Source organism: Acartia tonsa, chromosome 7 (assembly GCF_053477335.1).
Source record: "Acartia tonsa isolate MP-2025a chromosome 7, ASM5347733v1, whole genome shotgun sequence".
NCBI lineage: Eukaryota > Metazoa > Arthropoda > Copepoda > Calanoida > Acartiidae > Acartia > Acartia tonsa.
The window spans coordinates 39,888,172-39,914,330 of record NC_137266.1 but is presented as its reverse complement, the minus strand read 5'-3'; the positions used below and the strand labels follow the sequence as shown (position 1 = coordinate 39,914,330).

At 32.2% G+C, this 26,159-nt stretch overlaps 2 protein-coding genes across 3 annotated transcripts in view; one reads left to right on the top strand and one right to left on the bottom strand.

Moving 5' to 3' along the window:
- Positions 1-26,159, top strand: part of LOC145324544 (mechanosensitive cation channel TMEM63B-like) — a 126,412-nt gene that overhangs the window by 8,326 nt on the left and 91,927 nt on the right. Inside the window, exons 4-18 of the mRNA XM_080167128.1 lie at positions 226-293; positions 3,439-3,503; positions 3,974-4,035; positions 4,472-4,529; positions 4,856-4,890; positions 12,869-12,933; positions 13,653-13,732; positions 14,473-14,565; positions 15,398-15,456; positions 15,821-15,930; positions 17,775-17,844; positions 18,727-18,812; positions 23,474-23,555; positions 24,021-24,066; positions 24,715-24,826. Of these exons, the coding sequence (XP_080023254.1) occupies positions 226-293; positions 3,439-3,503; positions 3,974-4,035; positions 4,472-4,529; positions 4,856-4,890; positions 12,869-12,933; positions 13,653-13,732; positions 14,473-14,565; positions 15,398-15,456; positions 15,821-15,930; positions 17,775-17,844; positions 18,727-18,812; positions 23,474-23,555; positions 24,021-24,066; positions 24,715-24,826 (1,091 nt within the window). The remainder of the gene's footprint in view (positions 1-225; positions 294-3,438; positions 3,504-3,973; positions 4,036-4,471; positions 4,530-4,855; positions 4,891-12,868; positions 12,934-13,652; positions 13,733-14,472; positions 14,566-15,397; positions 15,457-15,820; positions 15,931-17,774; positions 17,845-18,726; positions 18,813-23,473; positions 23,556-24,020; positions 24,067-24,714; positions 24,827-26,159) is intronic.
- Positions 5,065-12,785, bottom strand: LOC145324315 (uncharacterized). 2 transcript variants are annotated; one of them, XM_080166933.1, is made up of 7 exons: positions 11,744-12,785; positions 7,101-7,221; positions 6,580-6,665; positions 5,972-6,487; positions 5,660-5,766; positions 5,506-5,564; positions 5,065-5,274 (listed from the first exon to the last, which is right to left on the bottom strand). In XM_080166933.1, the coding sequence occupies exons 4-7, from the start codon at positions 6,090-6,092 to the stop codon at positions 5,142-5,144; spliced, it is 420 nt and encodes a 139-aa protein (XP_080023059.1). In that variant the 5' UTR covers positions 6,093-6,487; positions 6,580-6,665; positions 7,101-7,221; positions 11,744-12,785; the 3' UTR covers positions 5,065-5,141. The 2 variants fall into 2 exon arrangements, with proteins under 2 accessions (XP_080023059.1, XP_080023058.1); XM_080166932.1 differs by lacking the exons at positions 5,065-5,274; positions 5,506-5,564; positions 5,660-5,766 and having other exon boundaries at positions 6,135-6,487.

Genomic DNA, 26,159 nt, shown 5'->3' with positions numbered 1-26,159 from the left:
TTTCTTAGATTCTATAAATGATATAGGTCTCAAGTTTTTTTTGTGAAGATTTATATTGCCAATGCGCATCAAGTCTATAAAATTTCTTATACATTGTCATTAACAAATATAACTTACCTATCTTGTTTTTTATTCAGTTTTTTAGCTTTTGCAGCCTTCAGAAAGATCCTAATAATGATTTTTACAAAATTATTAGATGATCTTTTCAAAAGCTTTTCTTGTTAGGTTAAACGATTGGAGAAGATATCTTCAGAGTTGAATTTTATGAACAAGATTAGCCAGCTTTTTTTCAGGTAGGTAGCAAAGAAAACGAAGTACCGGGTTTTTCGTATTTTTTGAACAGAAGGTTTTAATACGCTATTTTAGGTAAGGTAAATGTTAATGATTGCTGGGCTAGAAATAGGAGAAAAGCTACTGACAAAATACGACGAAACTCGCTAGGTACTTCGTTTTCAATCCATGGTCCTGTCTGGCCCTTTTAGAGGCATTTGACCCAGATAAGTCCTAACTGTGTATGGTAATAAGTTGTGCCTGCTTATTGGCCAAGACATTCACTGAACTCTTTATATTAATTTTCTAAAGTAGGAAATTTTTTAATGTCTTAAAATAATATTGGGCTTGTTCCGAGATTCAAACCCATCACATTAACAAAAACGAAATTATTCACTAGGTACGTTTCATATTACAACCAAATTGTTATGAAATCAATGAGTGATTCTGCTTAAAGGATATTTCCCGCCAGTGCAGTGAGGGATTGCGCCCTGGACTCTAAATTATTCTGGTACCCAAAGTTTTACTTTTCAATTAATATTCTTTTGAAGGAATGATTTTGATTATCATTATTTGGAAGCTTTAGTTATCATGTCTTATCCCATAAGATCACTAGAATTTACAGACGTCCTATGAGTAATACTAGTTACTGCCCCAATAGCATTTAGGGGCTCTGTATACAAAGATTGGAAAAAAATAGCCTAAAACCATCCCAAGACTTATATCTTAAAATAAAAACCACTCTGAAACCAATGTAAAGCTGATTGAGGATCAGTTTATTGAAATTTTAAGCTTAAAACAAAAAAGCTCACTGGGCTACTACCTTATATTAGAGGACTAGCCTACAGCTCACGTTGTTCGCTGGTCTGTAATGCTATTGAGAACATTAAATATCTGTAGGGAAAGGGTATAAGGCTGATGCAATTATAAGAGTATAAAATCTGGTAATTAAAAATTCGTATAGGGCCTGATCTTTCAGGGATAAGACAGAAGGCTTTTTTATGTTTGCTGACCCATGCACCTCTACTCTATGAATAACATTGTCCGGCGATTTATCATTAATGCTCTAAAATATTTTTTTTTTCAGCTTTTATCAATGATAATCTTTTTAAATGTTGTGTAAATATTCAAATACCACTAAGCATCATTACTTACTATGTCTGTCTGTTGTGCACCATTTTTGCTTTCATTTGCTTTGCCTTTTATTTTTTTAACTCAAGAGCTTCTATAGTTATGGATGTTGTCATCCTTATTTATCTGTTAAAAGTTTTATTTCTCACCTTCTTCGTTATTCTGTCTATAGTGCTTTGAAATTATTAAAATTACTGTAGGGAAAGTGTTTATTTTCCCCTCTGCTATTTAACATAGAAGATTGAATTTTTTTGAGACCAATGCACTTCTGCCCGCATCAATCTGTCGATCAATCAGTACTGCATAAACACAACTTTATTTTCTGATGTCAAAGACTGCTAATATTTTGTTTGAAGATTTGTATGAACACTGCACTGATCATTGTTCGTCATTCTGTCAGTTATGCCCTTTTCCTTCTTTTTGCTTTTGTGTTTTTACTTATACAATTAGGAACGTTGCTACATGTTGATATTATCATCTTTGTTGATGATTTTTAAACTCATGTATCTTAGGAGATAATGTGCTATATTTATTTTACATCCCCCATGATGATAAATAAAGGTAAGCCTTCTGTTGATTGAAAAGTTTGGACACTTCTTGTTTAGAAGTGACGAAACACAGATCAAGTTTTTTAGTCAAAGTGGTTACTAAACTTTGGTTTACAGTGTAATTTACAGTCAAATGTTCCCTCCTTCCCTGAGCAAAAGAAATTCTGGAATTGAAACTATCCTTCTTACTCTATAATTCACATGGTCCATTAGTCTCTTGGATCGAGATATCATATTTTATTAGCTAAAATATTTGTTTTCTCAGCTGCTATCAAAATTAGATGGTTTAAATTTTTAATCAAGATTATAATGACACATTTGCAAAATTAATTTTCATTTAGTAGCGAAGATTATCTTTAATTTAAAATGTCCTTCCGTTCGTCTGTTGGCTATGATTAGAGGAAAATGTGATTTTCTCATTTGCTATTCAATGGCTGAAAAGTTGTGTAAATACTCCCTACATAGCTTTTCAGTATGGGCCTCATTTATTGGTCAGTTCATTCATCCAGTAAGAGGGAAGGAAATGGGGTAAAAGGGTTGTATAATGTTGTTAATGATCTATTTCTTGTTAAAAGCAAAACTTTTTTACAGTGGGGGATTGTCTGTCCATCCGTACGTCTCTAACAGATAGTTCTGATTGTTAATTTAGGCATATTAGAATTGTCCTATTGAATTCAAACTCGACAATAAAATTCTTGAAACTGTTATGTCCTGCAATAAAGTCAAAGTAAAATTTTTTTTTTACCATTGCTTTACATAGTTGCCCTATCACCATGACGTCAAGATAAACGTGAGAATTATGATCAGAATTGGCGTATCATTTGTACTCTTTTGCGTCATTGCGTATTTTTAGATTTCTATTACCCTTCATCAAATAATAAGTTACAACTTTAACGTCTTCGAATATCTGTTAACTTATTTATTCAGTAATTTGTTTTATATTTACACCCAATGTAACAATACACGATTTAATGTTTTGCCTCATTTTTATATATTTTTTTTAAGATTAACATTCTAATATTTTTTATTTAAAATTTTCGTCCTTAAAGGGTTAAAATGATTAGTTTAATATCTGACCGCATTACAGGGAGTGTCGCACGAATCAATTCATTTTAAAACTAAGTTTTCCTTTGTTTACTATATTATTAACTTAAGTTTTCTGTTTTATGAATACAAATCAAATATTTCAATGTTATTTAAATAGCAACATAAATATAAAAAATGCATTTATGATGCAAAAAGTAGAATAATGGGTATTATCGTTCTGGGCAATGAGAGTTTAATAGTGATCATTGAAGCACTATGAGTTTTGAACAATATACGCTTGGAAGATTCGAGCTCGTTTATAGACGTTTACTTCCTATATAGATCTGTCATGGATCTTGATGCAATACTGCAGGCCGTTTTGTACATGTTAAAAATTGGAAGATTTCATTAAAGAAAAGTTGTCGCAAATATAGGTATTAAATAATTTTCATTATTTGTATAGTGGGAATGAAAGTGTTCTAACAGACACAACCAGGTTATCTGGACAAGAAAATAGGCTAGATACAGGTAAACATATTCCAGTATGGCTTCGAAACCGACTAATATCTGCAGGATTAGAATCAGTTATCAGTCATACTAAAAAATCATTTAAAGCATCGTATATCAGACAATTTTCCACTGGTCTAACAAAATTGTTATAAACTTATTTTGTTTATTTAAATGATCGCGAAAAGCTGTCTATAATACTATTGCCATTGATTGGTCGTATTCTCTTACAACCAGGAAGGGAGGGGACATTGTAATGTAAATTACACTAGTACCCAACGTTTTATAAATATGCTCTCTCAGTGGTCGACCCAAAAACACACAGGCCCCAAGATATATTGTTATTTTTATATAAGGATAAATAGTCAATAATTGAAACTTATTCTACTCTATACCTTATTCTGTCCAATCCATCTATTTGATTGACTGTTTTTGATGTTTGTTTCTACATAATTCTATACTTATGGATGTTAACATTCTTGTTGTCCCAGGTCAACAGCGAGGTTCTGGAGATGAAAGGGAATCCTTGAATTATCCCATTAACAATCCTGAGGTTAGTGTTCACAATCAATATATAATTACCTGGATGTTGTACTAGAATTTTATGTACCTTTACCCCCTTTACCCAAATCCCATTTCCCCCTCTACACTATCCTATTCCCTTCTACTGGATGAACAAAATGACCAATAAATGAAGTCCATATTAGCAACCTAAATTAACGATAAAAATTTTCCCCTGTCAATAAATCCAGGTATATTATATCCATTGTATTTACATTTTTTTTTTAATCTTAATTAAGATTGTGGATATGATCCATAGAGAAAAATAACTTTGTCTAAAATTTTTATGTCAGTTAAAATATATTTTCTTTTATACCTAATGTAATGTTTTAGTGTAATAGCTCACATATGATATGATATTGCAAAAATCAAGCCACAAAATGACATATGTAAAAATTATCAGTTTTTTTATAGAAAATCTAATTTAGGCCATTCAAGAAGCGGATGCAGATGAAACAAGATCAAATATTTCCACAACAACTCTTGGTGAGCCGCAGCATTTTTTTGTTTTTGCACATACTTTTCATTTATTTTCATATAGTATTATTTCTGATTTTGTATTTAAAAAAATATTTTTGTATGTTTTTTCCATAAGTATTGCAGTAACGACATTCGTCAACAGTTTTGATGAATTTTAGGGAGTATTTTTCTTTTTTTAACCCTTCCCAGCACCCAATATGACCTTACCTATATTAATAAACAAACTAAAAACTAATCTACTCTCCTTTATCTTCCATTTATATCAAAATAAGGAGGGGGTTCTGTCCTCTACAAGCCACTTTCAGAAAAATTGCCATTTTTGCTTTTTTTAGATGAGGATGACAGCTTTTGGACTTGGCTTGTCAAGGTATATTTTTTTGATTTCAAAATGAACTCTGCAAGCTCGAAATTTCAATTCTGATTAAAAGATCAATTAGTGGAGGGGGGGGGGGGGGGTATTTATTTATATAATGCGCAGTGCAATATAAGCAAGAAATAATTCACTGTTTATATTTGAATTACTTAAGAAAATAATAGAAGATAGTTTAATGAAACATTTGTAAAAACTTACATTCAATATAAACAAAAGTAAAAGAATAACTTTAAAAAAGAACACAATTACTGCATAAGAATAATAATATAAGTAGCTGTGACACCAGCCATAGAAGTGATGGTTGAGCTGTCCACTTCAAAGAAACCAAATCCATTAAACTTACCATGTTCTCTTAGCTTTCTGGCCTGTCTTTTGTACCTACAGTAGACATACACATTTTAAAATGTCATTCCATATATCTTATATTTTACTCCAGCTTTTATATTTGTGAAGAATTTTTTGATAAAATATAAAAAGTTCTGGTTAATATGTAATATCTATAAATGGATATCATATCCAAATGATGTTGTTTTTCCATGTGTATCTTACAACCAATATATTTCACATTTGAAAATAAAGATTAAGGCTAATTGTAAACTTTAATATAACCTGAACATTAATCCCACACTTTCTTGAACCATTGATTGTTCATCTAAATGTTCTCCAATCTAAAAATGAAATAAAAATTTAAAAAATAAAATGTAGGTACAATGTACAAAAAAATGAAGAAAAAATAACAACCTAAATGAGTAGATCAACAAACCTGTTCAAGATTACCATAGATCATTTCAGCCACACAAACCCAAGCAAATGCTATGATGGCTGCATCAATGGCAGTAATCACTGGACCCAAAGCATATAGTTCTGATCCTAAATCAAAGAGATTTTTTGGATTGAGTAGTAAAATCTGTCCTAATGAGAAATCTTAAAAATTAATGTTAAGCTGATCATTTTTTTGTTTGCATTAAAACCAATAGCAAATGTGTTATTCAAATCTACTTTTTTCAATCCTTTTCTGCAACTGGTATATAAACATTTTTTTTTGCTTGTGGGCTCATTTGAAAAATATACCTACCTTTAATGGCCAGAAAAGCGCTGAGAATGATACAAATAATGACTGCTGTAAAGAAAACAAATACAAGCAGCCGTAGTCCATCTTTCAAAGTTGTAAAACTAGGATTTTTCATATTCAACATTATATTTAAAAAAAAAAAAATGTGGTTATTGTAAATGTAAGTATAGACTAGTGTATAGTGTCAGGTTAGATTTAGTTAAAACTTAAATGGAGCTATTTAAGAATGAAAAGTATGAAAGGAGAAAGTCTGTCTCAAAAAGGTGGGATCCCAACTTTAAAAACAGTAAAAGCAATTTTTAATTAATTTAATTTTTAAAACAAACCATAAATTGTTCATGCTTACACCCCTTTCCCTTTTCAGGTTGGGTCCTATGTTAGATAAATTAATTTATTTGTTGATAAATTCCTTGCTAGAATATCATCAGCTTCTTTAACAGTGATCTCCTTCCTCTCTGACAAGCTTTTACACTTGTAGTTGAAACCATGCAGCCATATGTACAATTCCAGCAGATGTGTCTTAAATGTCATTTTATTAATATGTTTCTTTGCAAATGGATCTTTCAAATAAAGAAAATCTTATCAATTGATAACACTAAAAAGATATTTACCAAGTATTCAACCCAAGATGTAAAGGAGAGAACAACAACTGACAGAACAAGAAAGTTATTGTTAGCTATGCCAGAGTCCATAATGCCTAGAATTTTTTAGTAGTAAAGCTACACTGTTATTAACCTTGTCTGTCTGTAATGCTGTGTAGGAAATGTGATTTTCATGGCTTCTTTTTAAGGTAGAATGCCAATTTTGGTTTAGAAACTCTTCTCTAAAGAGCATCAATCATGCAACTTACTTAGTCTGGCAATCCTAAGTATTATATCTTTGTAATGTTATATAAAGGTTTCATGATTTTCTGTTCTTTCTCTTTCTTTTTTTTATAAATACTCAACATTTGCTCTAAAAGTTTATTATTCAACCATTTTTTTACTTTGCTTTTTATAAAAGTTGTCATCCCTAGCATTAGTAAGAAATGTTCATACAGGCAAACTAGCATAGTGACATTTGTGACTTTTGATGTACCTCTGCCCCCTAATATACCTCTGATGAGTGGATGTACCTCTGCCCCCTAATATACCTCTGATGAGTGGAACTATTAGTAGAGGAGTTCCAATATTGAATGAAACTGTATTCCACAATACTCCTATCATTCCTCCCCAGGAGATTTCGTATTGGTCAGGAAAAATCACCTCTCTAATCTGTTAAAATAAAACTAATCTTGAGAAGATTCATTATAAATGACTATTATCCTATTATATAAAGTAATAAGGTTATTTTTTGTCTGAAGCTAAAGTTATCGTGAATGGGTTGTACTTATTAAATAATTTTCATAAATGTCTTAGGGTGGTTTCAGGCTATTTTCCTTACTTCCACAGCACTCTCCTAGAGACTAGAGATGAAGCCACTAGTTTAAATATAAAGCGTAAAGGTTTCCTTTTAATTAACTCCATTACTTACAATTACAAGAAAGGGATTTAAGGTCAGTAAGAGTATTACTCTGCTAAAAAATTCAAGTTTTAAATTGCCTAGTCCTAACAATTTTAGAGCAAAACAACCTTACTAATATTTAGCTCACCAAGTGTAAATATTTCAGTTTTTTTCAGTAGTTCAAAATTGGAAAAAAGTATTAAATAAGGGGGGGGGGGGAAGTTTTGACACAATTGCGTAAACGGTGATTATTGGCTTTATCTTTGGACTGAGAGGATAGGTTATTAGGGATAAAATCATTTTTATATGATGAATTTCCCCCAGATTTAAGATTTTTTGGATAGGCCTCCAGGTTCCGGAGCTCCAGGCCTCCAGGTGGTCTCTGGACAGGTAAAAAAATAAAAAAATCTTATTTGAACAGTTAGAGGTAAGTTTATAAAACAACATAAGCTTCTTCTTATATATTATTTATATATTTGAAGAAAAAATTACAATCGGCCTCCAGGTTCAGGTGCTGCAGGCCTCCAGGTGGCCTCTGGACAGGTATAAAATCCAAATTTCTTATTTGAACAGTTAGAGGTAAGTTTATAAAACAACATAAGCTTCTTTATATATATTATTCATATATTTGAAGAAAAAATTACATTCGGCCTCCAGGTTCAGGTGCTGCAGGCCTCCAGGTGGCCTCTGGTCAGTTATAAAATCCAAATTTCTTATTTGAACAGTTAGAGGTAAGTTTATGAAACAACATAAGCTTCTTTATATATATTATTCATATATTTGAAGAAAAAATTACATTCGGCCTCCAGGTTCAGGTGCTGCAGGCCTCCAGGTGGCCTCTGGACAGGTATAATATCCAAATTTCTTATTTGAACAGTTGGAGGTAAGTTATAAAACAACATAAGCTTCTTTTACTATATTATTTACATATTTAAAGAAAAAATTACAATCGGCCCCCAGGTTCAGGTGCTGCAGGCCTCTAGGTGGCCTCTGGACAGGTAAAAAATCAAAATTTCTTATTTGAACAGTTAGAGGTAAGTTTATAAAACAACATAAGCTTCTTTATATATATTATTAATATATTTGAAGAAAAACTTACATTCAGCCTCCAGGTTCAGGTGCTGCAGGCCTCCAGGTGGCCTCTGGACAGGTATAAAATCCAAATTTCTTATTTGAACAGTTAGAGGTAAGTTTATAAAACAACATAAACTTCTTTTTATATATTATTTATATATTTGAAGAAAAAATTACATTCGGCCTCCAGGTTCAGGTGCTGCAGGCCTCCAGGTGGCCTCTGGACAGGTATAAAATCCAAATTTCTTATTTGAACAGTTGGAGGTAAGTTATAAAACAACATAAGCTTCTTTATATATATTATTCATATATTTGAAGAAAAAATTACATTCGGCCTCCAGGTGGCCTCTGGTCAGGTATAAAATCGAAATTTCTTATTTGAACAGTTAGAGGTAAGTTTATAAAACAACATAAGCTTCTTTTACTATATTATTTACATATTTATAGAAAAAATTACAATCGGCCTCCAGGTTCAGGTGCTGCAGGTCTCCAGGTGGCGTCTGGACAGGTAAAAAATCAAAATTTCTTATTTGAACAGTTAGAGGTAAGTTTATAAAACAACATAAGCTTCTTAATATATATTATTAATATATTTGAAAAAAAAATTACATTCGGCCTCCAGGTTTAGGTGCTGCAGGCCTCCAGGTGGCCTCTGGACAGGTAAAAAATCAAAATTTCTTATTTAAACAGTTAGAGGTAAGTTTATAAAACAACATAAGCGTATTTTAATATATCATTTATATATTAGAAGAAAAAATTACAATCGGCGTCCAGGTTCAGTTGTTGCAGGCCTACAGGTGGCCTCTGGACAGGTATAAAATCCAAATTTCTTATTTGAACAGTTAGAGGTAAGTTTATAAAACAACATAATCTTCTTTTTATTTATTATTTATATATTTGAAGAAAAAATTACAATCGGCCTCCAGGTTCAGGTGCTGCAGGCCTCCAGGTGGCCTCTGGACAGGTAAAAGATCAAAATTTCTTATTTGAACAGTTAGAGGTAAGTTTATAAAACAACATAAGCTTCTTCTTATATATTAAAAACTACTTGCCTAGAAGGTGAATCTATTAACGATGTGTCCATTATTTCAGATCTTGTTAAGTAGTCTAAACTGCCAGTAAATGTTTATATGAAAATTATGTAAACAAAAATTTGCACCCCATCCTAGATTATCTGAAATTAAACATTTAGGTATTATCCTCTTAGGATTTATTTTTCTTCAATTTAAAATTTTGAGTACAATAGAACCTGGCCGCGGCTCTCGGCCTTCTGACCTGCCTAGCCATGGGTACTCAGCCCCCTAGCCTATAATCTAACCAAACCTAGTTGTAAAAAAGTGCCGCTGCCAGGTTTTATAGTTTAGTCGGGGGATAGCAAAATTTTCAAAATTGGAAAAAAAATTTTAAGAGGATAACGCCAACATATAATATTATTAGGTCCTACACATTGAGACTTCAAAGGTTTAAATTGTAGGAGTTAATGACATTATCTTTTTTTTATTTTTACTTGTTCAAAGCCCGAAGCTCCTGAGCCTGGAGGCCAATTGTAATTTAATATTATACTTAATATAATATTATTTTGGAGGCCATTTGTAATATTGTCTTCAAATATATAAATAAGCTAATTTTTTTTATAAGTTTACCGCCATCTGTTGAAATAAGAAATATTGATATTTTACCTGTCCAGAGTACACCTGGAGGCCTGCATCACCTAAACCTGGAGGCTTATTGTAAATTATTCTTCAAATATCTATAAAGCATCTAAAAATAAGCTCATTTTGTTTTTTATGTAAACTTGACCTTTAACTGTTCAAATAAGATTTTTTTTGATTTTTTTAGCTGTCCAGAGACCACTTGGAGGCCTGCAGCACCTGAACCTGGAGGCCGATTGTAATTTTTTCTTCTAATATATAAAAAATATATTAAAAGAAGCTTATGTTGTTTTATAAACTTACCTCTAACTGTTTACATAAGAAATTTTGATTTTTTACCTGTCCAGAGGCCAACTAGAGGCCTGCAGCACCTGAACCTGGAGGCCGATTGTAAATTTTTCCTCAAATATATAAATAATATATAAAAAGAAGCTTATGTTGTTTTATAAACTTACCTCTAACTGTTCAAATAAGAAATTTATATTTTTTACCTGTCAAGAGGCCACCTGGGGGCCTGCAGAACCTGAACCTGGAGGCCGATTGTAATTTTTTCTTCAAATATGTAAATATTATAGTAAAAGAAGCTTATGTTGTTTTATAAACTTACCTCTAACTGTTCAAATAAGAAATTTGGATTTTATACCTGTCCAGAGGCCACCTGGAGGCCTGCAGCACCTGAACCTGGAGGCCGAATGTAATTTTTTCTTCAAATATATGAATAATATATATAAAGAAGCTTATGTTGTTTTATAAACTTACCTCTAACTGTTCAAATAAGAAATTTGGATTTTATACCTGTCCAGAGGCCACCTGGAGGCCTGCAGCACCTGAACCTGGAGGCCGATTGTAATTTTTTCTTCAAATATGTAAATAATATAGTAAAAGAAGCTTATGTTGTTTTATAAACTTACCTCTAACTGTTCAAATAAGAAATTTGGATTTTATACCTGTCCAGAGGCCACCTGGAGGCCTGCAGCACCTGAACCTGGAGGCCGAATGTAATTTTTTCTTCAAATATATGAATAATATATATAAAGAAGCTTATGTTGTTATATAAACTTACCTCTAACTGTTCAAATAAGAAATTTGGATTTTATACCTGTCCAGAGGCCACCTGGAGGCCTGCAGCACCTGAACCTGGAGGCCGATTGTAATTTTTTCTTCAAATATATAAATAATATATAAGAAGAAGCTTATGTTGTTTTATAAACTTACCTCTAACTGTTCAAATAAGATTTTTTTATTTTTTTACCTGTCCAGAGACCACCTGGAGGCCTGGAGCTCCGGAACCTGGAGGCCTATCCAAAAAATCTTAAATCTGGGGGAAATTCATCATATAAGAATGATTTTATCCCTAATAACCTATCCTCTCAGTCCAAAGATAAAGCCAATAATCACCGTTTACGCAAATGTGTCAGAACTTCCCCCCCCCCCTTGATTACTGCTTTGTTTTCACATGATTGGTATATCATATTTATCTTGGACTGCTATCAAAATATGATTTGTAGATCCGATTTGCTGTTATGCATCCAAACAATTCTAATCATACTAAAGTATTTATTGTTACCTTTGGTAAAGAGATGTTGTGTAGCACAATCATATTAGTGCTCGATAATGATCCAATTACTACAAATGTAATCCTGATGATTTCTATCTTTCCATAACCATGGTTATGCTCATGAATGAACATAAATGTGAAGAAATAGGCTACTGCTGTTATTCTAAATTTGTTTATTACATATTGTTTTTTGACTGGTGTTGTATATTCCAGGACATCTAAAGGAAGGAGGGTATGGAGATGTTAGTAAACAATGCACTGGGTGTGTCTAAACAATGTATATTTTAGACAATAAGAAGTAAGATTGTCCAAAATAGCAAGAAAAAAACATAAAATAGTGAGTTTGTACCATGATCATATCTGTCTTTGAAGGAATTTATGCTTATTTTCCATTAACTCTTGCTATTTAATAAAGTTAACATTATACCATACAATATAAAAACTTTTACTTTTCATAGATTTCCCCCTCATACCATATTACTTTACTTATTATGTTAAAAATTGAATATGTTTCCTGGCAACCATCCACAGTATCAAGCACAGCCACCTCAGTCCTCCAGATTTATCTTTGTCTGAATTTCTTTCCCAGATTAGGAATGAGTTGATTATCATAGAAACCAGTTTTCTTTTCAGTGTTGACATTGTGTTCTCATATTTGGGCATTTTTATACAACTCTGAAACTTTTAGTAGGTTAAACCCCTTGTACCATTAGTGGACCACTTATTTTTTTACCTTTCTTGTGTATGGAGAACGCTATAAAAAGTATTTTATGTAAATATCTTTGTTATAAAGTTAGTTAAAGTTCAAGTAGGGTAAGTAGCAGACATTTTAGGACAGATCCTTGTAGCTATTCCCGCAGGTTTTTGGGCATAAATGATATTGGTTATTCACAAACTAGTGAAAGGTATGGTGCCAATGTATTGCTATTCCAACTAAATATTTAATACATTTGGAGAGAGAAAAAAATATTCTAAGTTATTTATTGCTTTCCTCGGATAATGAAATAAAAAATTATTTGATTAAAATCTGATTGGTTAGCCATAAGATGCTGAAGGCCCAGGTATACAAAACTGGTATTAATTTTATGATTTTTATTTTAACAGTCGTGGAAAATGCTATACATGGTTTTTTAGGTTTTCAAGTTAACAGACCAACAACTAAGAATAATGGCGGGAGATGATGCAGTGCAATATTTAAGGTTTTAATATTTTTAATTTTTATGCCAATTAAAAAAATATGCACATACATTTACTTCTTCTGCCAATCAAAAAGATCTTGCTTTTTCATCATTTGTATGGCCCTATGGCACTCCAAAACAGGGGTCTCTAAGAATTGTTTGTTGTCATAAATAATTTTTTTAGCTTGTAAATTTCAGGAAATAATTTCTCGAGTTTTCATGTTTTGTTGTAAATATCAAAATGCTAAAATAATTCTAGTTTTATTTAGATTTAAATCTAAATAGTGTGTGTGCCTATTGCAACTAAGGACTTTCTGTGGAGGAAAGGAGAATAATAGTTTGAATTTTAAAGTGAAATAGCATTAAACTTTATTGGGATCTATGTGAAGCTTCGCCCAAAATAGAGAACTTAATTGGTTCAGTGGCTAGCGAGAGCTTAAAGGAGAAACAAAAAAAAACTATCTACTCTATAATATTGAATCATAATATTTGAAATCTGCTCTTCATAGTCATACTATCTAAATAACAGTTTTAGCTTATGTATACTGTTATATAAGTAACAGGGTGTCTATCTTTACCGAATGATCTCACTAATTTAGTGGAAATTCATTGAGAAATGGCAATTTTCCTTTTTAAAACCAACATTGAATATAAGTGGTTGTTGACTTCTCCACAACCTTAGTTCCCCTAGAGGTCTCCAGAGACGTAGCCGTTAGTAAATGATATAGTTTTAATTTTAGGTTTCAGAGATATGTTATTGGTTATATTTTCATAACCACAGTTCTATCCATTGGTGTGGTGCTACCACTTAACTTTCAAGGTATTGTTTTTTATCCAGGGATCTAAAAGGATAAGACAGAACATTAAATTGATGCAACAAAATTATGAAAATACATGAAAACAGTTTCATGAATCATAATTTTAACAAATGCTTTTAAAGAGGACTATCCACGAACCAGAGCAAGTGATTCTAAGCATCTTCCAGCATTGACCCATAGTATTTTTTTAGTATATATACTAGGTTTATGTTTAATATTTGCTTTATCGACTAAAAAGTTAGGTTTCACCATGGTTTTATATGAAAAAATCTTTGAAATGTTAAGCATTGTTTGGTGCAATATCATCGAATGTTTTGATGAGTTCAAACTGTCGTTTAAAAGCTTTGACACAAAAGTATATTGTTGTGATTAAAAATGTATATTTAGAAAAAGGGTTGGTAACTTGTAAACAGTTTAATTAATGTACATTTGCAATTTACAACATTTGATGCTTTTCTGCAGTGTTATTTTATTTTGTTCTTTGAACTCAACAAAGCATTTGATGATATTGCTTTAAAAATTTATTTACATTTAAAAGTTTTTTTTCATATAAAACCATGGTGAAACCTAACTTTTTAGTTAATAAAGCAAATAATAAACATAAACCTAGTATATTCACTAAAAATATACTATGGGTCATTGCTAGAAGATGCTTAGAATCACTTGCTCTGGTTCGTGGATAGTCCTCTTTTCTTCTTCTTATTCCCATGTTGTCATCCTTGTTTATTTATTAAATTTTTAGGTGCTCTGCAAGGAAACATGACAGATTTTGGACACACAACACTCAGCAATCTAAATCCTGAGTCACCTTATCTATGGGTTCATATTTCTATTGGTAATATAAATAATATTCAGAATTTAATTACCATCTGTAACGATATGGAGGAAATGTGTTTTATTGGCTTCTACTTATGCATGTTTTCATCCTTGTTTTATACCTACTGCTTTGTATTTGCCTTGAAACATATGTATGTAAGAAACTCCATAAAAAAAAACTTTTTATTAGATCTTCTAAAATGATGCAAAAATCTACTCTTAGTGTATGAGAAATGGTACTGAATTTAATCAATAAAATAAAGTGGGTAGGAGGATGTGCCACTTTTTGAAACCAAAAGTAAAACGCACATGATCTCAGCCCATAAAAGAGTTACAGCTCTAAAATTCAGCACAGCGGTTGCTTTTGTCGAGAACAATATGGAACTGTGAAGGAACGGCGGCGAAACAGCTGCCCCCGCTGAAAAATTTATGCCTTTTTTCGCCAATTTAGACAGTTCTACATCATCTGAGATAAACTTTTTTCTCATAAAAATTTCCCCTTTATTTTCACGTGTCAAGTGAAAAAAAAAATTTATCTCAAATGTTTGAAAATTGTCTATTATGTCGAGAACAGGCAAAAAAAAAATTCGGCGGGAGCGGCGGTTCCGCCGCCGTTTCTTCACAGTTTCATACTGTTCTCCATAAAAGAAACTGATGTGCAAAATTTTAGAGCCGTAACTCTTTTATGGGCTAGGATCATGCGCGTTTTACTTTTGGTTTCAAAAAGTGGCACATCTGCCTCCCCCCTTTTTTAACAATACAATAACATTATAAACAATAAGGTCAAAAAATTTCTTTTTTATGTTAAACTCTTTTCATTGCAATTTTTTATTCTTGTCTTTTAATTTCAGCATTTGTATTGTTTCCAATTGCTATCTACCTGATGCGAAAATTTTCTGCAGAATTAAAGGTAAATATAGAGGCGTGTAGAAAGAGTGGTGTATACACCACCCTAGCAAATTTAAGGGGAGTGGATACTTCCCTTTATGTAAAGGACTTCGACTTCTAAAGAAAGAGACACCGCATTGAGATTTGCCATAGAACTTACTTTAGTGATGTACTATGTGAAACGGTGATTAAATGTCAGTAGAAGCACCGCCTCTGCCGTCTACCAACCATTTTTTGCGTTTTCTTCCCGAGTTGGGCAATTGATATTATTTGAGAGTCTCAAATTGAGACTAACGTATTTTTTAACGTATTTTTCCACAACAAGTATTCATTTATTTAAGTACTTGACACATTGAATAATAGTTTTAACAATATTAATGTTTCAGTTCCGAGACCCGGACCTTGAGTTGACCCGTACGCTGTGCATAGAAAATATTCCTGTACATATGTGCACTGAGGAACTTCTGAACAGACATTTCACTGAGGCATATCCTGGGTAAGAATAGAGCAGACATTTTTGTAATAAATATTTCTGTATCCGGGGTAAGGACAGAGCAGACATTATTGTAGAAAATATTTCTGTACACATGTGCACTGAGGAACTTATGAACAGACATTTCACTGAGGCATATCCTGGGTAAGAATAGAGCAGACATTTTTGTAATAAATATTTCTGTACACATGTGCACTGAGGAACTTCTGAACAGACATTTCACTGAAGTATTCGGGGTTAGAATAAGCAGACATTATTGTAGAAAATATTCCTGTCCACATGTGCACTGAGGAACTTATGAACTGACATTTCACTGAGACATATCCATAGTAAGAATAGAGCAGACATTATTGTAGAAAATATCCCTGAACACATGTGCACTCAGGAACTAAAGAACAGACATTTCGCTGTTGCATACCCGGGGTAAGAATAGAGCAGACATTATTGTAGAGAATATTCCTGTACACATTTGCACTCAGGAATTTTTTTAACAGACATTTAACTGAGGCATATCCTGGGTAAGTATAGAGAAGACATTATTGTAGTAAATATTCCTGTATATATGTGCACTGAGGAACTTCTTACTTCACTGAGGCTTATTTGGGGGTAAAACACCTTTACCTTCCCCCACCGTTGGACATCCTTGCGATGAGATATGTATCTTTCTGCGTATAGGTAAGGAAGATTCAGGGTAATCCAGATTTTTTTTGTTAAAGTCTTACAAATTTACCATGCATGCTGCATCTATTTTTGTTTTGTTTTTTGGTGAGATTAGTAAGAAAAGAATTGTACTACCACCTCTTAAACGTCTATACAATAAATACAATATATAGCTATAATAATATTCAGCCTACCAACTTAACATAAAAAGACATACTGACATTGTTTTTAGGAAAAATACTTTGATAATATAATGTTAATCTTTTACTAATCCATCTTTATGTTTGTTTTGGTAATCTTTATTGTTATCTTTTTCCATACCATTAATCAATGTAAAAGTATAGATGTATAATCCAGACAACTATCTTGCCCAAGTGGTGGAGACCCTTTTCATCTGCTAGCAAATTGCATTCGATTCTTTTGAAGTGTGTAGATTTCCGACGCGATTAGTTGAGCTGAATCTTTAAATGTGTAGCCGTTGCCGTCTCCACCGCCAGTGCTGCCAATAAAACGTAGATTTTTAAATGTTTGAAGTTTTAACGTATTATTATTATTATTTTTTTTATATTTTTACTGAAAATTGAAAAAGTGGTTGTGATTTAAAGATTGAAAGGGTTGGCCACGCGTAGCCAATTTGATTTAAAGATAGCTATTAGGTACCTCTGGCAGCGGCAACGGCTACGGCTACACATTTAAAGATCCAGCTCTGATTTCAAAGACCCAATACAAAATCGGGACATGGACTTGACCTTGTGGGAAGAGTTACATGTAGCTAATGCTCCATCTATCCTTTTACTTTAATTTCCGTATCATTGTTTAACCTTATTTGCTTATGTTTTTAATAGAAATAATTACATAATTTTGATAATCAATGTATAAGAATGGATAAAGAATACGTGGATATATTGGCAGGGGAAATTTGTTGTTAATTTATGTTTGTTACGGACCTCATTTATTGGTCATGAAAATCTGATGCAAGTATTTATAAATATATCGATTTGTATAAGGAATGGTTTGCCGAATAAGCAAATTATTATATGTGAAAGGTTGTCACAGTTTTTTTTTAAATAGATGTAAACTGGGCCGTACTGGGACGTAAATTGTCCATGTGGTTAGAGAGATTTTAAGGGACAGACAGACAACCTCCATTTATAAGAATTATTAATAAAATGTTACTTATTTTTTAGGATAGAAATTCATGATATAAAAGTTGCTTATGACGTGGCAAGACTTACACAAATATATCAAGAAATGCAGGTTATTACATGTACAATTATTTCCTAGAAAAAATCTTTGGCAATTTCCCTAAAAGTTCCCAATCGAGCATAGAACCTCCCACCCTCAAGTAGGTTAGTTTACATTTGGTATCAAGAAGCCCCTAAGGGTGAAGGTCTCGAAGGTTAAGGATCCGTTAAATGGGATAGGAAAAAATACCCCTACGACTCCCCCTACTTATCTTCAATTTATATAAAAATAATGGGGTGAGAGGTTCAGTGCTCGATAGGAACTTTGAGGAATAGCACCAGTATCTTCTAGTATACATTCTAATCCCTCTAAAATTTTGGCCGTCATGCATAATTAGTATTTAATTTTTTTAAAACTGGTACATAAATGGAAGCTTAATGATGGTCTCTAAAAAGCATCTATACTTTGTAACACCACTCATTGCGTAACTTTACGTACTTTTTGTCCTCTCTGAAGGATTAAGTAATCAGATATGTAAGAGAGATAAGAAATCTTTTTTATTTATTCAAACCCTTTTTTTCATTATGTATAACAAACTTTATAAAATATTGTTTGTTGGCAAACTGATGTTAGGTTACCTAACTCTTTTTGGTTAGTAAAACTGAAAAAGATATTTCAGTTTTCATTTAGGTAAAAAGAACAATAAAATCAAAAATTCAAAACTTAGGTGTCAACATCTAAAATGTTTTAGCGCATTTTTCTTTTGCTTAAATCTTCTACCCTTTCCAAGAATGGCTGCAAAACGCTTCAAAGTTGAGATACAGAGTTAAAAATTGATACAGATACTATTGGGGACATGTACTAGAACATTAAAGTTTGAAGGCCATATCTCAACCAGGTAGGGAAAAGTGGGGTAAAATTGCTTGTAAAAAAACACAAGTGAAATATTTTTAGGACGTGGAATCAGGCCTAGAGTACAGTATAAGAAAAAGAGAAAAACATGGAAAAGTTTTGACTATGTATCCTAAATGTGCCTCCAGGTAATGGATTTATGACAGGGGAAAAGTTGCCTTTAATTTAGGTTGCTAACATGGACCTCATTTTTTGGTCAGTTTGCAAATCTAGTAGAAGGGGAGGGGATAGGGAAGATATGGTGGATGAGGGGTTATTGTTATGTAATCCCGCTGCGAGTTTCACTTTATTAGAGAAAATGTAAATATCTGGTGTAACATCCAAGTAATAATATATCCTACTTAAAGGCAATTTAAAGGGATGGGACAATGGATTTGAAATTATTTTTTTCTTGTTGTCTCCCAAGTAAATTTGTCCCTAGAAAATATTCCACACCCCTCTCCAATTTTGTTTTACTTTTTCTCTTTGAAACAAACTTTAAAGAGGAAAACAGCCCCACCCCCGGGCCCGCCCTCCTACTTTCCCTCAAGTGCCTCAAAAGGTTCTAGGGGCTTAGCTTCTATTAAGATTATATGAAGAAGAGAACATACTTTTATAAATTAAGAAATAAATTGTTATTTATATTATTCCAACTTCCAAGTACTAGGCAGACAATTTTCAATTAAAATTACGCTTTTACTTATTGATGAGAAATGAATAACTACACAGCCATATATAAAAAGAGTATAAAAACACAATATTTATTATTGATTGCTCTAATTAAAGGGTTGTTTCTACAATACCTCTAATCATGTTTTTACGTAATTTTAGCAAAAGTTTATATAGAGGAATTTCAGGGAGGGAGAGGACATTGGGAGGTTTTTACACTAGTCCCCAAAGTTTTAAAAGAAATTTTTCTTATTCGTTGGCTTAACAACTTTGAGGACTAATACAAAACGTTTCAACAACTAATTGTAATCTACAAAAAGGGTAATTTTGTGTAAAATCGTTGGGGATTTACATCAATTTATAGGCCATTGTCTTATCCCTTTATATCACAGGAAGAATCTACTTTATTCATGTATTTTAGACTTTAAAATGATGTTTGATGATTTCACTCAGTATAGACATAGTTATAGTTTTTAAATTGCGTTAAATGCAAGATACTTGGCGAAGAACGTGTTTGGCTTGACGATGTAGTTAAATGCTTTTAATATTATGCATAATTGTTCCAAGAATCGAAATCAATTATATAAGATTAATTATGTAAATAACTGATTTTTGAAATGGGATTCCGGATAAAAATTGAAATTTTATATTAGGGCTCGGCACTGCGCCTTAGCCACTTGTAAACCTCATAGAAATCAACTTTTTACAATTTTGAAAATCAAAAAAGTCTAGGTAAACTTGATCAAAATATCACATGGTAATCACTCTTTTTAAAAAATCAAAACATCCAAACGGGCTTAAATTTTAAGGTTATGTGCGGCTTAAAAAAATTTTTCTTCACTATATTTACATATCAAGAAAGCATGCTGTCATAAAAAACATATAATTTTGATGTAAGAATTTTTTTCAAGTACAAGATACGAAGTTAGGCCCTTTTTTTCAATAACTTCCAAAAGTCAAAACCATTTGACATCGGACAATAATCTACAAGTAGTGTTTGTCTTGAAGAAATCAAACTTTAGAGTGCACGTCCAGTTGTACTTGGATCTTAAGTAGGGTTGGATACCTTTTGGCCGGATACCGGATATCCTGCTGATTTCCAATGCTGGATATCCGGTATCTGGATAGTTATAATATCCGGTAACTGGCCGGATATTTAAAATTGCCGGATATCAGGCCGGCTATCCGGCCCAACCCTAATCTTAAGGAATAAGACAATAGAGTTAAATTTATATAAATCCCCAATCATGAAAATAACCCCTTCTGTAGATTATAATCATTGGGCAAACACTTCCAGGTTGGAATCAACCAATTAAAATTCAATAAAAGTACAAAAAAGTTTTTGAGCTAACGAATAAGGTAAAAGGTTTTCGAAATCAACAAACTAAGACCTATCATCATATTCTGAATCTGGACCTCTATTACTTTGACGCAAATTTGGGTAATTTGTAGTTTATTCAAATTATTGATAAATGGTAATGAAAAAAAGCTTTTACTTTTTAATATTAACCAGTAATTCAAGAAAAAACAAGGATGGAAACATCCTCAAAAGCGAAGCTCTAAAATCAAAATAAATTTTTTTTTATATAGACTTGCAAAATTACATAATACTCGAGTCTGTTTAAGAACATACAAATTTAGACTTGCTTGGAGATGTGATTCCCTTTACATATTTTATCTTGTTGTCCTAGGAATCATTGTGCTAAAAATCAGATCAATAGGATAATCATATCTTAGCAAAAATTGTCATCAAACACGTTAGAAATTAGCATATTTTAAACTGTCTTTTTGCTAACGATTATAGAGTTAATATGTTTTCTAAAAAGTATCTATTTATAACAGGTATCAAGTTTGAAATTGATAGGACAATTCTATTATGTCAAAATTAACGAAATGAGCCAACTGTGGCGTACGGACAGACGGACGGATAGACTCTGGTTATAGAAAAGATTTGCTTTTAAAAATTATTTTATAGCACATCTACTTATTGATTATATTAAGTATTAACGCAAAACTATATTTTTGAATAACTGTTTTTGCTGAAAACTTTCACCGATTTTTTATCATAACGTGTGGCGAGTTTGGAATAATTTGAGCCAAAGTATTTGTTTTCAAAAATATCCGTTTCCATGTCTAAAATATTGCAGTACTAATAGGAAACATTTACTTTTTTCATTTTAATGTTTATAAATGCATTATTGATTTTTTAGTTTTTTATAATGCTATACAAATTTAATATCTAATTATCTTTAATTAGATAAAACGTGAACCTAAATAAGAATTAAGAACGTAGTAAGGCTTTTCTACCCTTTATTAATTTTCCAATTTCTATATTTTCAAACAAAAATATAAAATGGTCATGCTTTTTAAAGGCAGAGCTGTTCTAAAATTATGACTGGTCCGTCTGTCCATAATGGATAGCTCTTTTCGTTAATTTTGACATGTTACAATTGTCCTATAGATTTTAAACTTGGCCTTGTGATTCCTCTAGTAGTTAGGGACGATTTAAAAAGCGTAGCATTTCTATATTCGTTACCATAATATCTCTACGTCAATTTAAACATGATGATTTTTTAACTTTTTTGGCAACAATTTTTTATATTTTATCTGATTTGTAATACTGAATACTGATTTCCAAAAACAACAAAGTACAATTTTATAAGCATCATGTATTCAAGCAGTTTTGCAACGAATTTATGTTCAATTTTGTATCTTATTACAAATTAATGTTCTTTTTAGTAAGTTACTCTACAAGCATTAATATTCGTTAGTCCCACCGTTTCAGAGCTTATTTTATGGATGTTGTCATCCTTGTTATTCGCATGTTTACCAACAATTATGTCTAATTTGAACAAAAGTAATTGCTTTTCAATATATTTGTATAAATTGCGTCTTTTAACATTATTAAATTAAATTGTATGAAAATTATCCATAGATATTATATGTAAAAGGTTTTAATATGTTTTATAATTATGAAAATTACGCTTTCATAGAAATTTTATTAAAGACTGTTTCCTTTCTAAGCAATTCATAATAGTACAAATTTTCTAACACTTGGTTTTATTGTCCGTATGTAAAAGTAACAGGAAGTATATGTGACTGTCTTTCTGTGTGTGTGTTTAGTAAAGGATCTCGCCAACTGCTAAACCGATATGGTTTTTCCTCCTTACAGTTAAGATACATATAGGTCCAGGGAAGGTTTAAACCTATTTTGGGGGATGATATCTCCAACCTCTCAAACATTCCTGAAAAAAAAATACTCCCCAATTCTGATTTTAGCCGCTAGTAGAATAAAGAACATTTATCGCTATTCGTTTGAATTTTAGTCGATTTTTTTTACAATATTCGTTTTTTTAAGGTAAAACACTAAAGTTTTATGTTAATTCCCCCCCCCCCCCTATTTTTCTATAATTTGTTTCTTGTTACAATATTAGAGGCTAATGCTATGTAAGAAACTAGCGGCTTCGCCCCTAGCCTCTAGGGGCTTTGCCCCAAGAGATGGTAAAAAAAGTGTAAGGTGAAATTTGTAAAAAAAAAATAATAAGAAGGACCAAGGAAATCTTCTACAAAGGAAATATTCCACAAAGGAAATCTTCTACAAAGGAAATATTCCACAAAGGAAATCTTCTACAAAGGAAATATTCCACAAAGGAAATCTTCTACAAAGGAAATCTTCTACAAAGGAAATCTAAAGGACCAAGAATATTTCTTACAAAAAAAAAAAAAAATAAAAAAAAAAAATGGGGGGGATTTTTTTTGTTTTTAGGGGGGTTGGGGGTGTCCCACCCCCCAAGAAAATAGCTTAAAACCACCAAAGGACCAATAGGTATATACCCTGAAGAGTAGAATCCAATTGGTTCATTGGTTACCGAGATCTTAAGGGACAGACAGACGGACAGACATCAAGCTACTTTGTATTATAGATGTATTTAGTATGGATGTATATTGTATAATCCTGGACTAAGTTGTTTTCAAATTACTTTCTGTTCTGTACTTGGTTGTGTTTATATTTCCGACGCTATTAGCTGATTTCAAAGACCCCAATAAAATATCAGGACAGGGCTCCCACCCTTTTGGCAGAGCTACATATAGCTCATGTTCCCTCTAATCTTTTACTTAAATTGCTATATTATATTTGTAGGTTATGTCAATGTTTCTGTGCCCCCTGCAGTAACAAAGTAAATGTAGAGGAATATTACAGAGACAAACTTAAAGAACTTCAGGTTAGAAAATTTAAATTTAGACGTTTTTATGTTTTTTGTCTCATAATAACTGAATAGCTGAATAACTACCCTCAGGTTTTTGGACTGATATGGTCCTCCTTTATAGTGAAGCTTCTTAGTGGTCCAGGAAGATTTCTTTATCTAATTTAGGGGAGAATACCTCAATCCTCCAAAAAGAACGTGCTCCTGGAGAAAAATAATTCTACCCAACCTAATTTTTTTTTCTTTTTCTTTTTCAAATCAAAACGACTTATCCATTCACCCACTTACTTCCTAGTGTTCCTAGAGGGCGCTTTTGTTAAATAAATTACTATGTGTAATTAGTTCGTCTCTTAGAGTCAATGGGTAATGGGCTCGGCATACAGCTTTAGAAAAAATTTTCAGTCCATTACCAGGACGAATGCTCATTCTTAAACCCATTTATGAGATATTTCAAGACATTATTATTATTTTTTTTACTTTTAGGCTGATTTTGTTCGACAGAGGGAAAACTCTTTACATTCTCCTTTAGGTATTATTAGCACGCAAAATGTGTTCTATTTTACTTCTGTTATTCTGTATTTATGTGTAGTTAGTTTGTTCGCTATTAGCGTTCAGTAAGTCATACAGTGGTGCCGCCTAGCGGTACTTTTTTTATATATTTTTTCTTGGGGCGATTTCTCTTGATAGGGTAGAGAAACCCTATCCCTAAAATAGTTTTAAACCTTCCTAGGACCTATGAGAAGCTACATTGTAAAAGAGAACCATTATCGGTTCAGCGGTTAGCGAGATCTTTTGGTACAAACAGACAGACAGACACACAAAGATCCGGTTACTTTTATATATTTGAATTTCAATTCATATCCCACTATATGAAGCTGTTTTTTGGTTCTTTCTTTAAGATCTCACAAACTGATTGAGTTTTCCCTTTTTGGGGATGCTTTACAATTGTCCTAAGATTTTGAATTTAATGATCCTTATGGCGTTTTCCTCAAAGTTCCTTGTTGAGCAAATAACCCCTTCCTTATATGGGTTATAATGGGTATTAGGTAGCCCCACAAGGCTAGGACACCGCAGGTGAAGGATCCACAGAAATCCAAATTTTTAAATCAATGGCGGACGGTTTAATACTGCTTGACAAGCAGTTTTAGGGAAAGCACAAACGAACTTGTTGTTTTAGGAATGGCTTTTATAACCCTGACCTCTATCAACAATGCCAAACTCATCTATGACGATCACAAGAAGAATTTCTTAATTAACTTCACTGATAATCAACCACTGTCTACTTTAAGGTAGGTAATAAAAGAGTTGGTAAATTAAAAAAAACAAGCAATTTATGTTTCTTTGACTTTAGCAAAGGGTTTGATGGTATGCCTTCTATTGATTTATTGGTGCTTGCTTACATGTGAAGACCGCAGCACCGAAACCCCCCCCCCCCCTGCTTAGTTTTGACAAAAATCAAAAATAAGGGGGGGGTAGTTTTTTATAGGGTTGGGCCGGATACTTTTTTGGCCGTATACCGGATACCGGATATCCGGCTGATTTCAAATGCCGGATATCCGGTAACCGGCCGGATATCCGGCAAATATCCGGTTATCCGGCCAAATTACCGGATATCCGGCCGGATAACCGGCCAAATTACCAGATATTAAAGTAGTAAAAAAAATTTCTTCAGAAATCTTATATAAATTTACATAAAGTTAAACTTATTCAGAAAAAATGTTCTTCTAGCTTCAATAATAAGAAAATTATAGCCATTTAAGATTTTAAAAAGCAGAGATTTTTGGTGTAAAGTATAAAAAATTATAGAGCCGGATATCCGGCCGGATAGTTTCAATATCCGGTATCCGGCCGGATATTAAAAATGGCCGGATATCCGGCCGGATATATGTCTGGAAAACGGCAAGGAGGAAAAAAGCAAGGCAAGGCAAAGACTTAACCCCCCCCTTAATTTTGAAGAAAATCAAAAATAAGGGGGGGGGTAGTTTTTTCACTGTACAACACGCCAGAAAGTTGAGTGAGGTAAATCAAGTAAATCCAGTATACCAGAGGGGAAACCTTATAACAGGGATATTCATGTTTTGGGGCATAATTTCCTTATTTATTGACTGATTTTAGTAATTGATGTATCCAGAGATGGGAAAAAAACCAGGTTTTTTTTAAAAAGATCAAACCAGTGTGGTTTATTTGGTTTAAACCGGTTTTTATTGGTTTTTATTAATAAAAACCAGGTTTTTTTGTTTTTTTTAATAACATTTTTGTTTTTTTTAAATAATATCCAAATTAAAGTATTCTAATTTAGTATAAAGGGGTAGTTTCATGAAATGCATTTGAACTTAATTTAGTGAACCGCATATTTTATCCTGGTTAAATGGTTAAACTACATTTATATAGCATATATTTGAAAAAATTTCAATTTTCTACCACATAGTTTTTGAAATATCAAGACTTGAAAATCGTCTTTTTAAATTGCATATATCACAAAAAGACAATTTTCAGGTCTTGATATTTTAAAACTACGTGGTAGAAAATTGAATTTATTTCAAATATATGCTATTTAAATGTAGTTTACCCCATTAACTAAGAAAAAATATGCGGTTCACTAAATTAAGTTCAAATGCATTT

What these genes read in the sequence shown, in the direction of transcription:
- LOC145324315 (XM_080166932.1), bottom strand. Translation starts at nt 11,866, where the DNA reads ATGTTCATTCATGAGCATAACCATGGTTATGGAAAGATAGAAATCATC. An exon ending in ACAACATCTCTTTACCAAAG is followed by an intron (nt 7,222 to 11,743) that starts GTAACAATAAAT and finishes TTATTTTAACAG; the next exon opens with ATTAGAGAGGTGATTTTTCC. An exon ending in CATCTTGGGTTGAATACTTG is followed by an intron (nt 6,488 to 6,579) that starts GTAAATATCTTT and finishes ATGACATTTAAG; the next exon opens with ACACATCTGCTGGAATTGTA.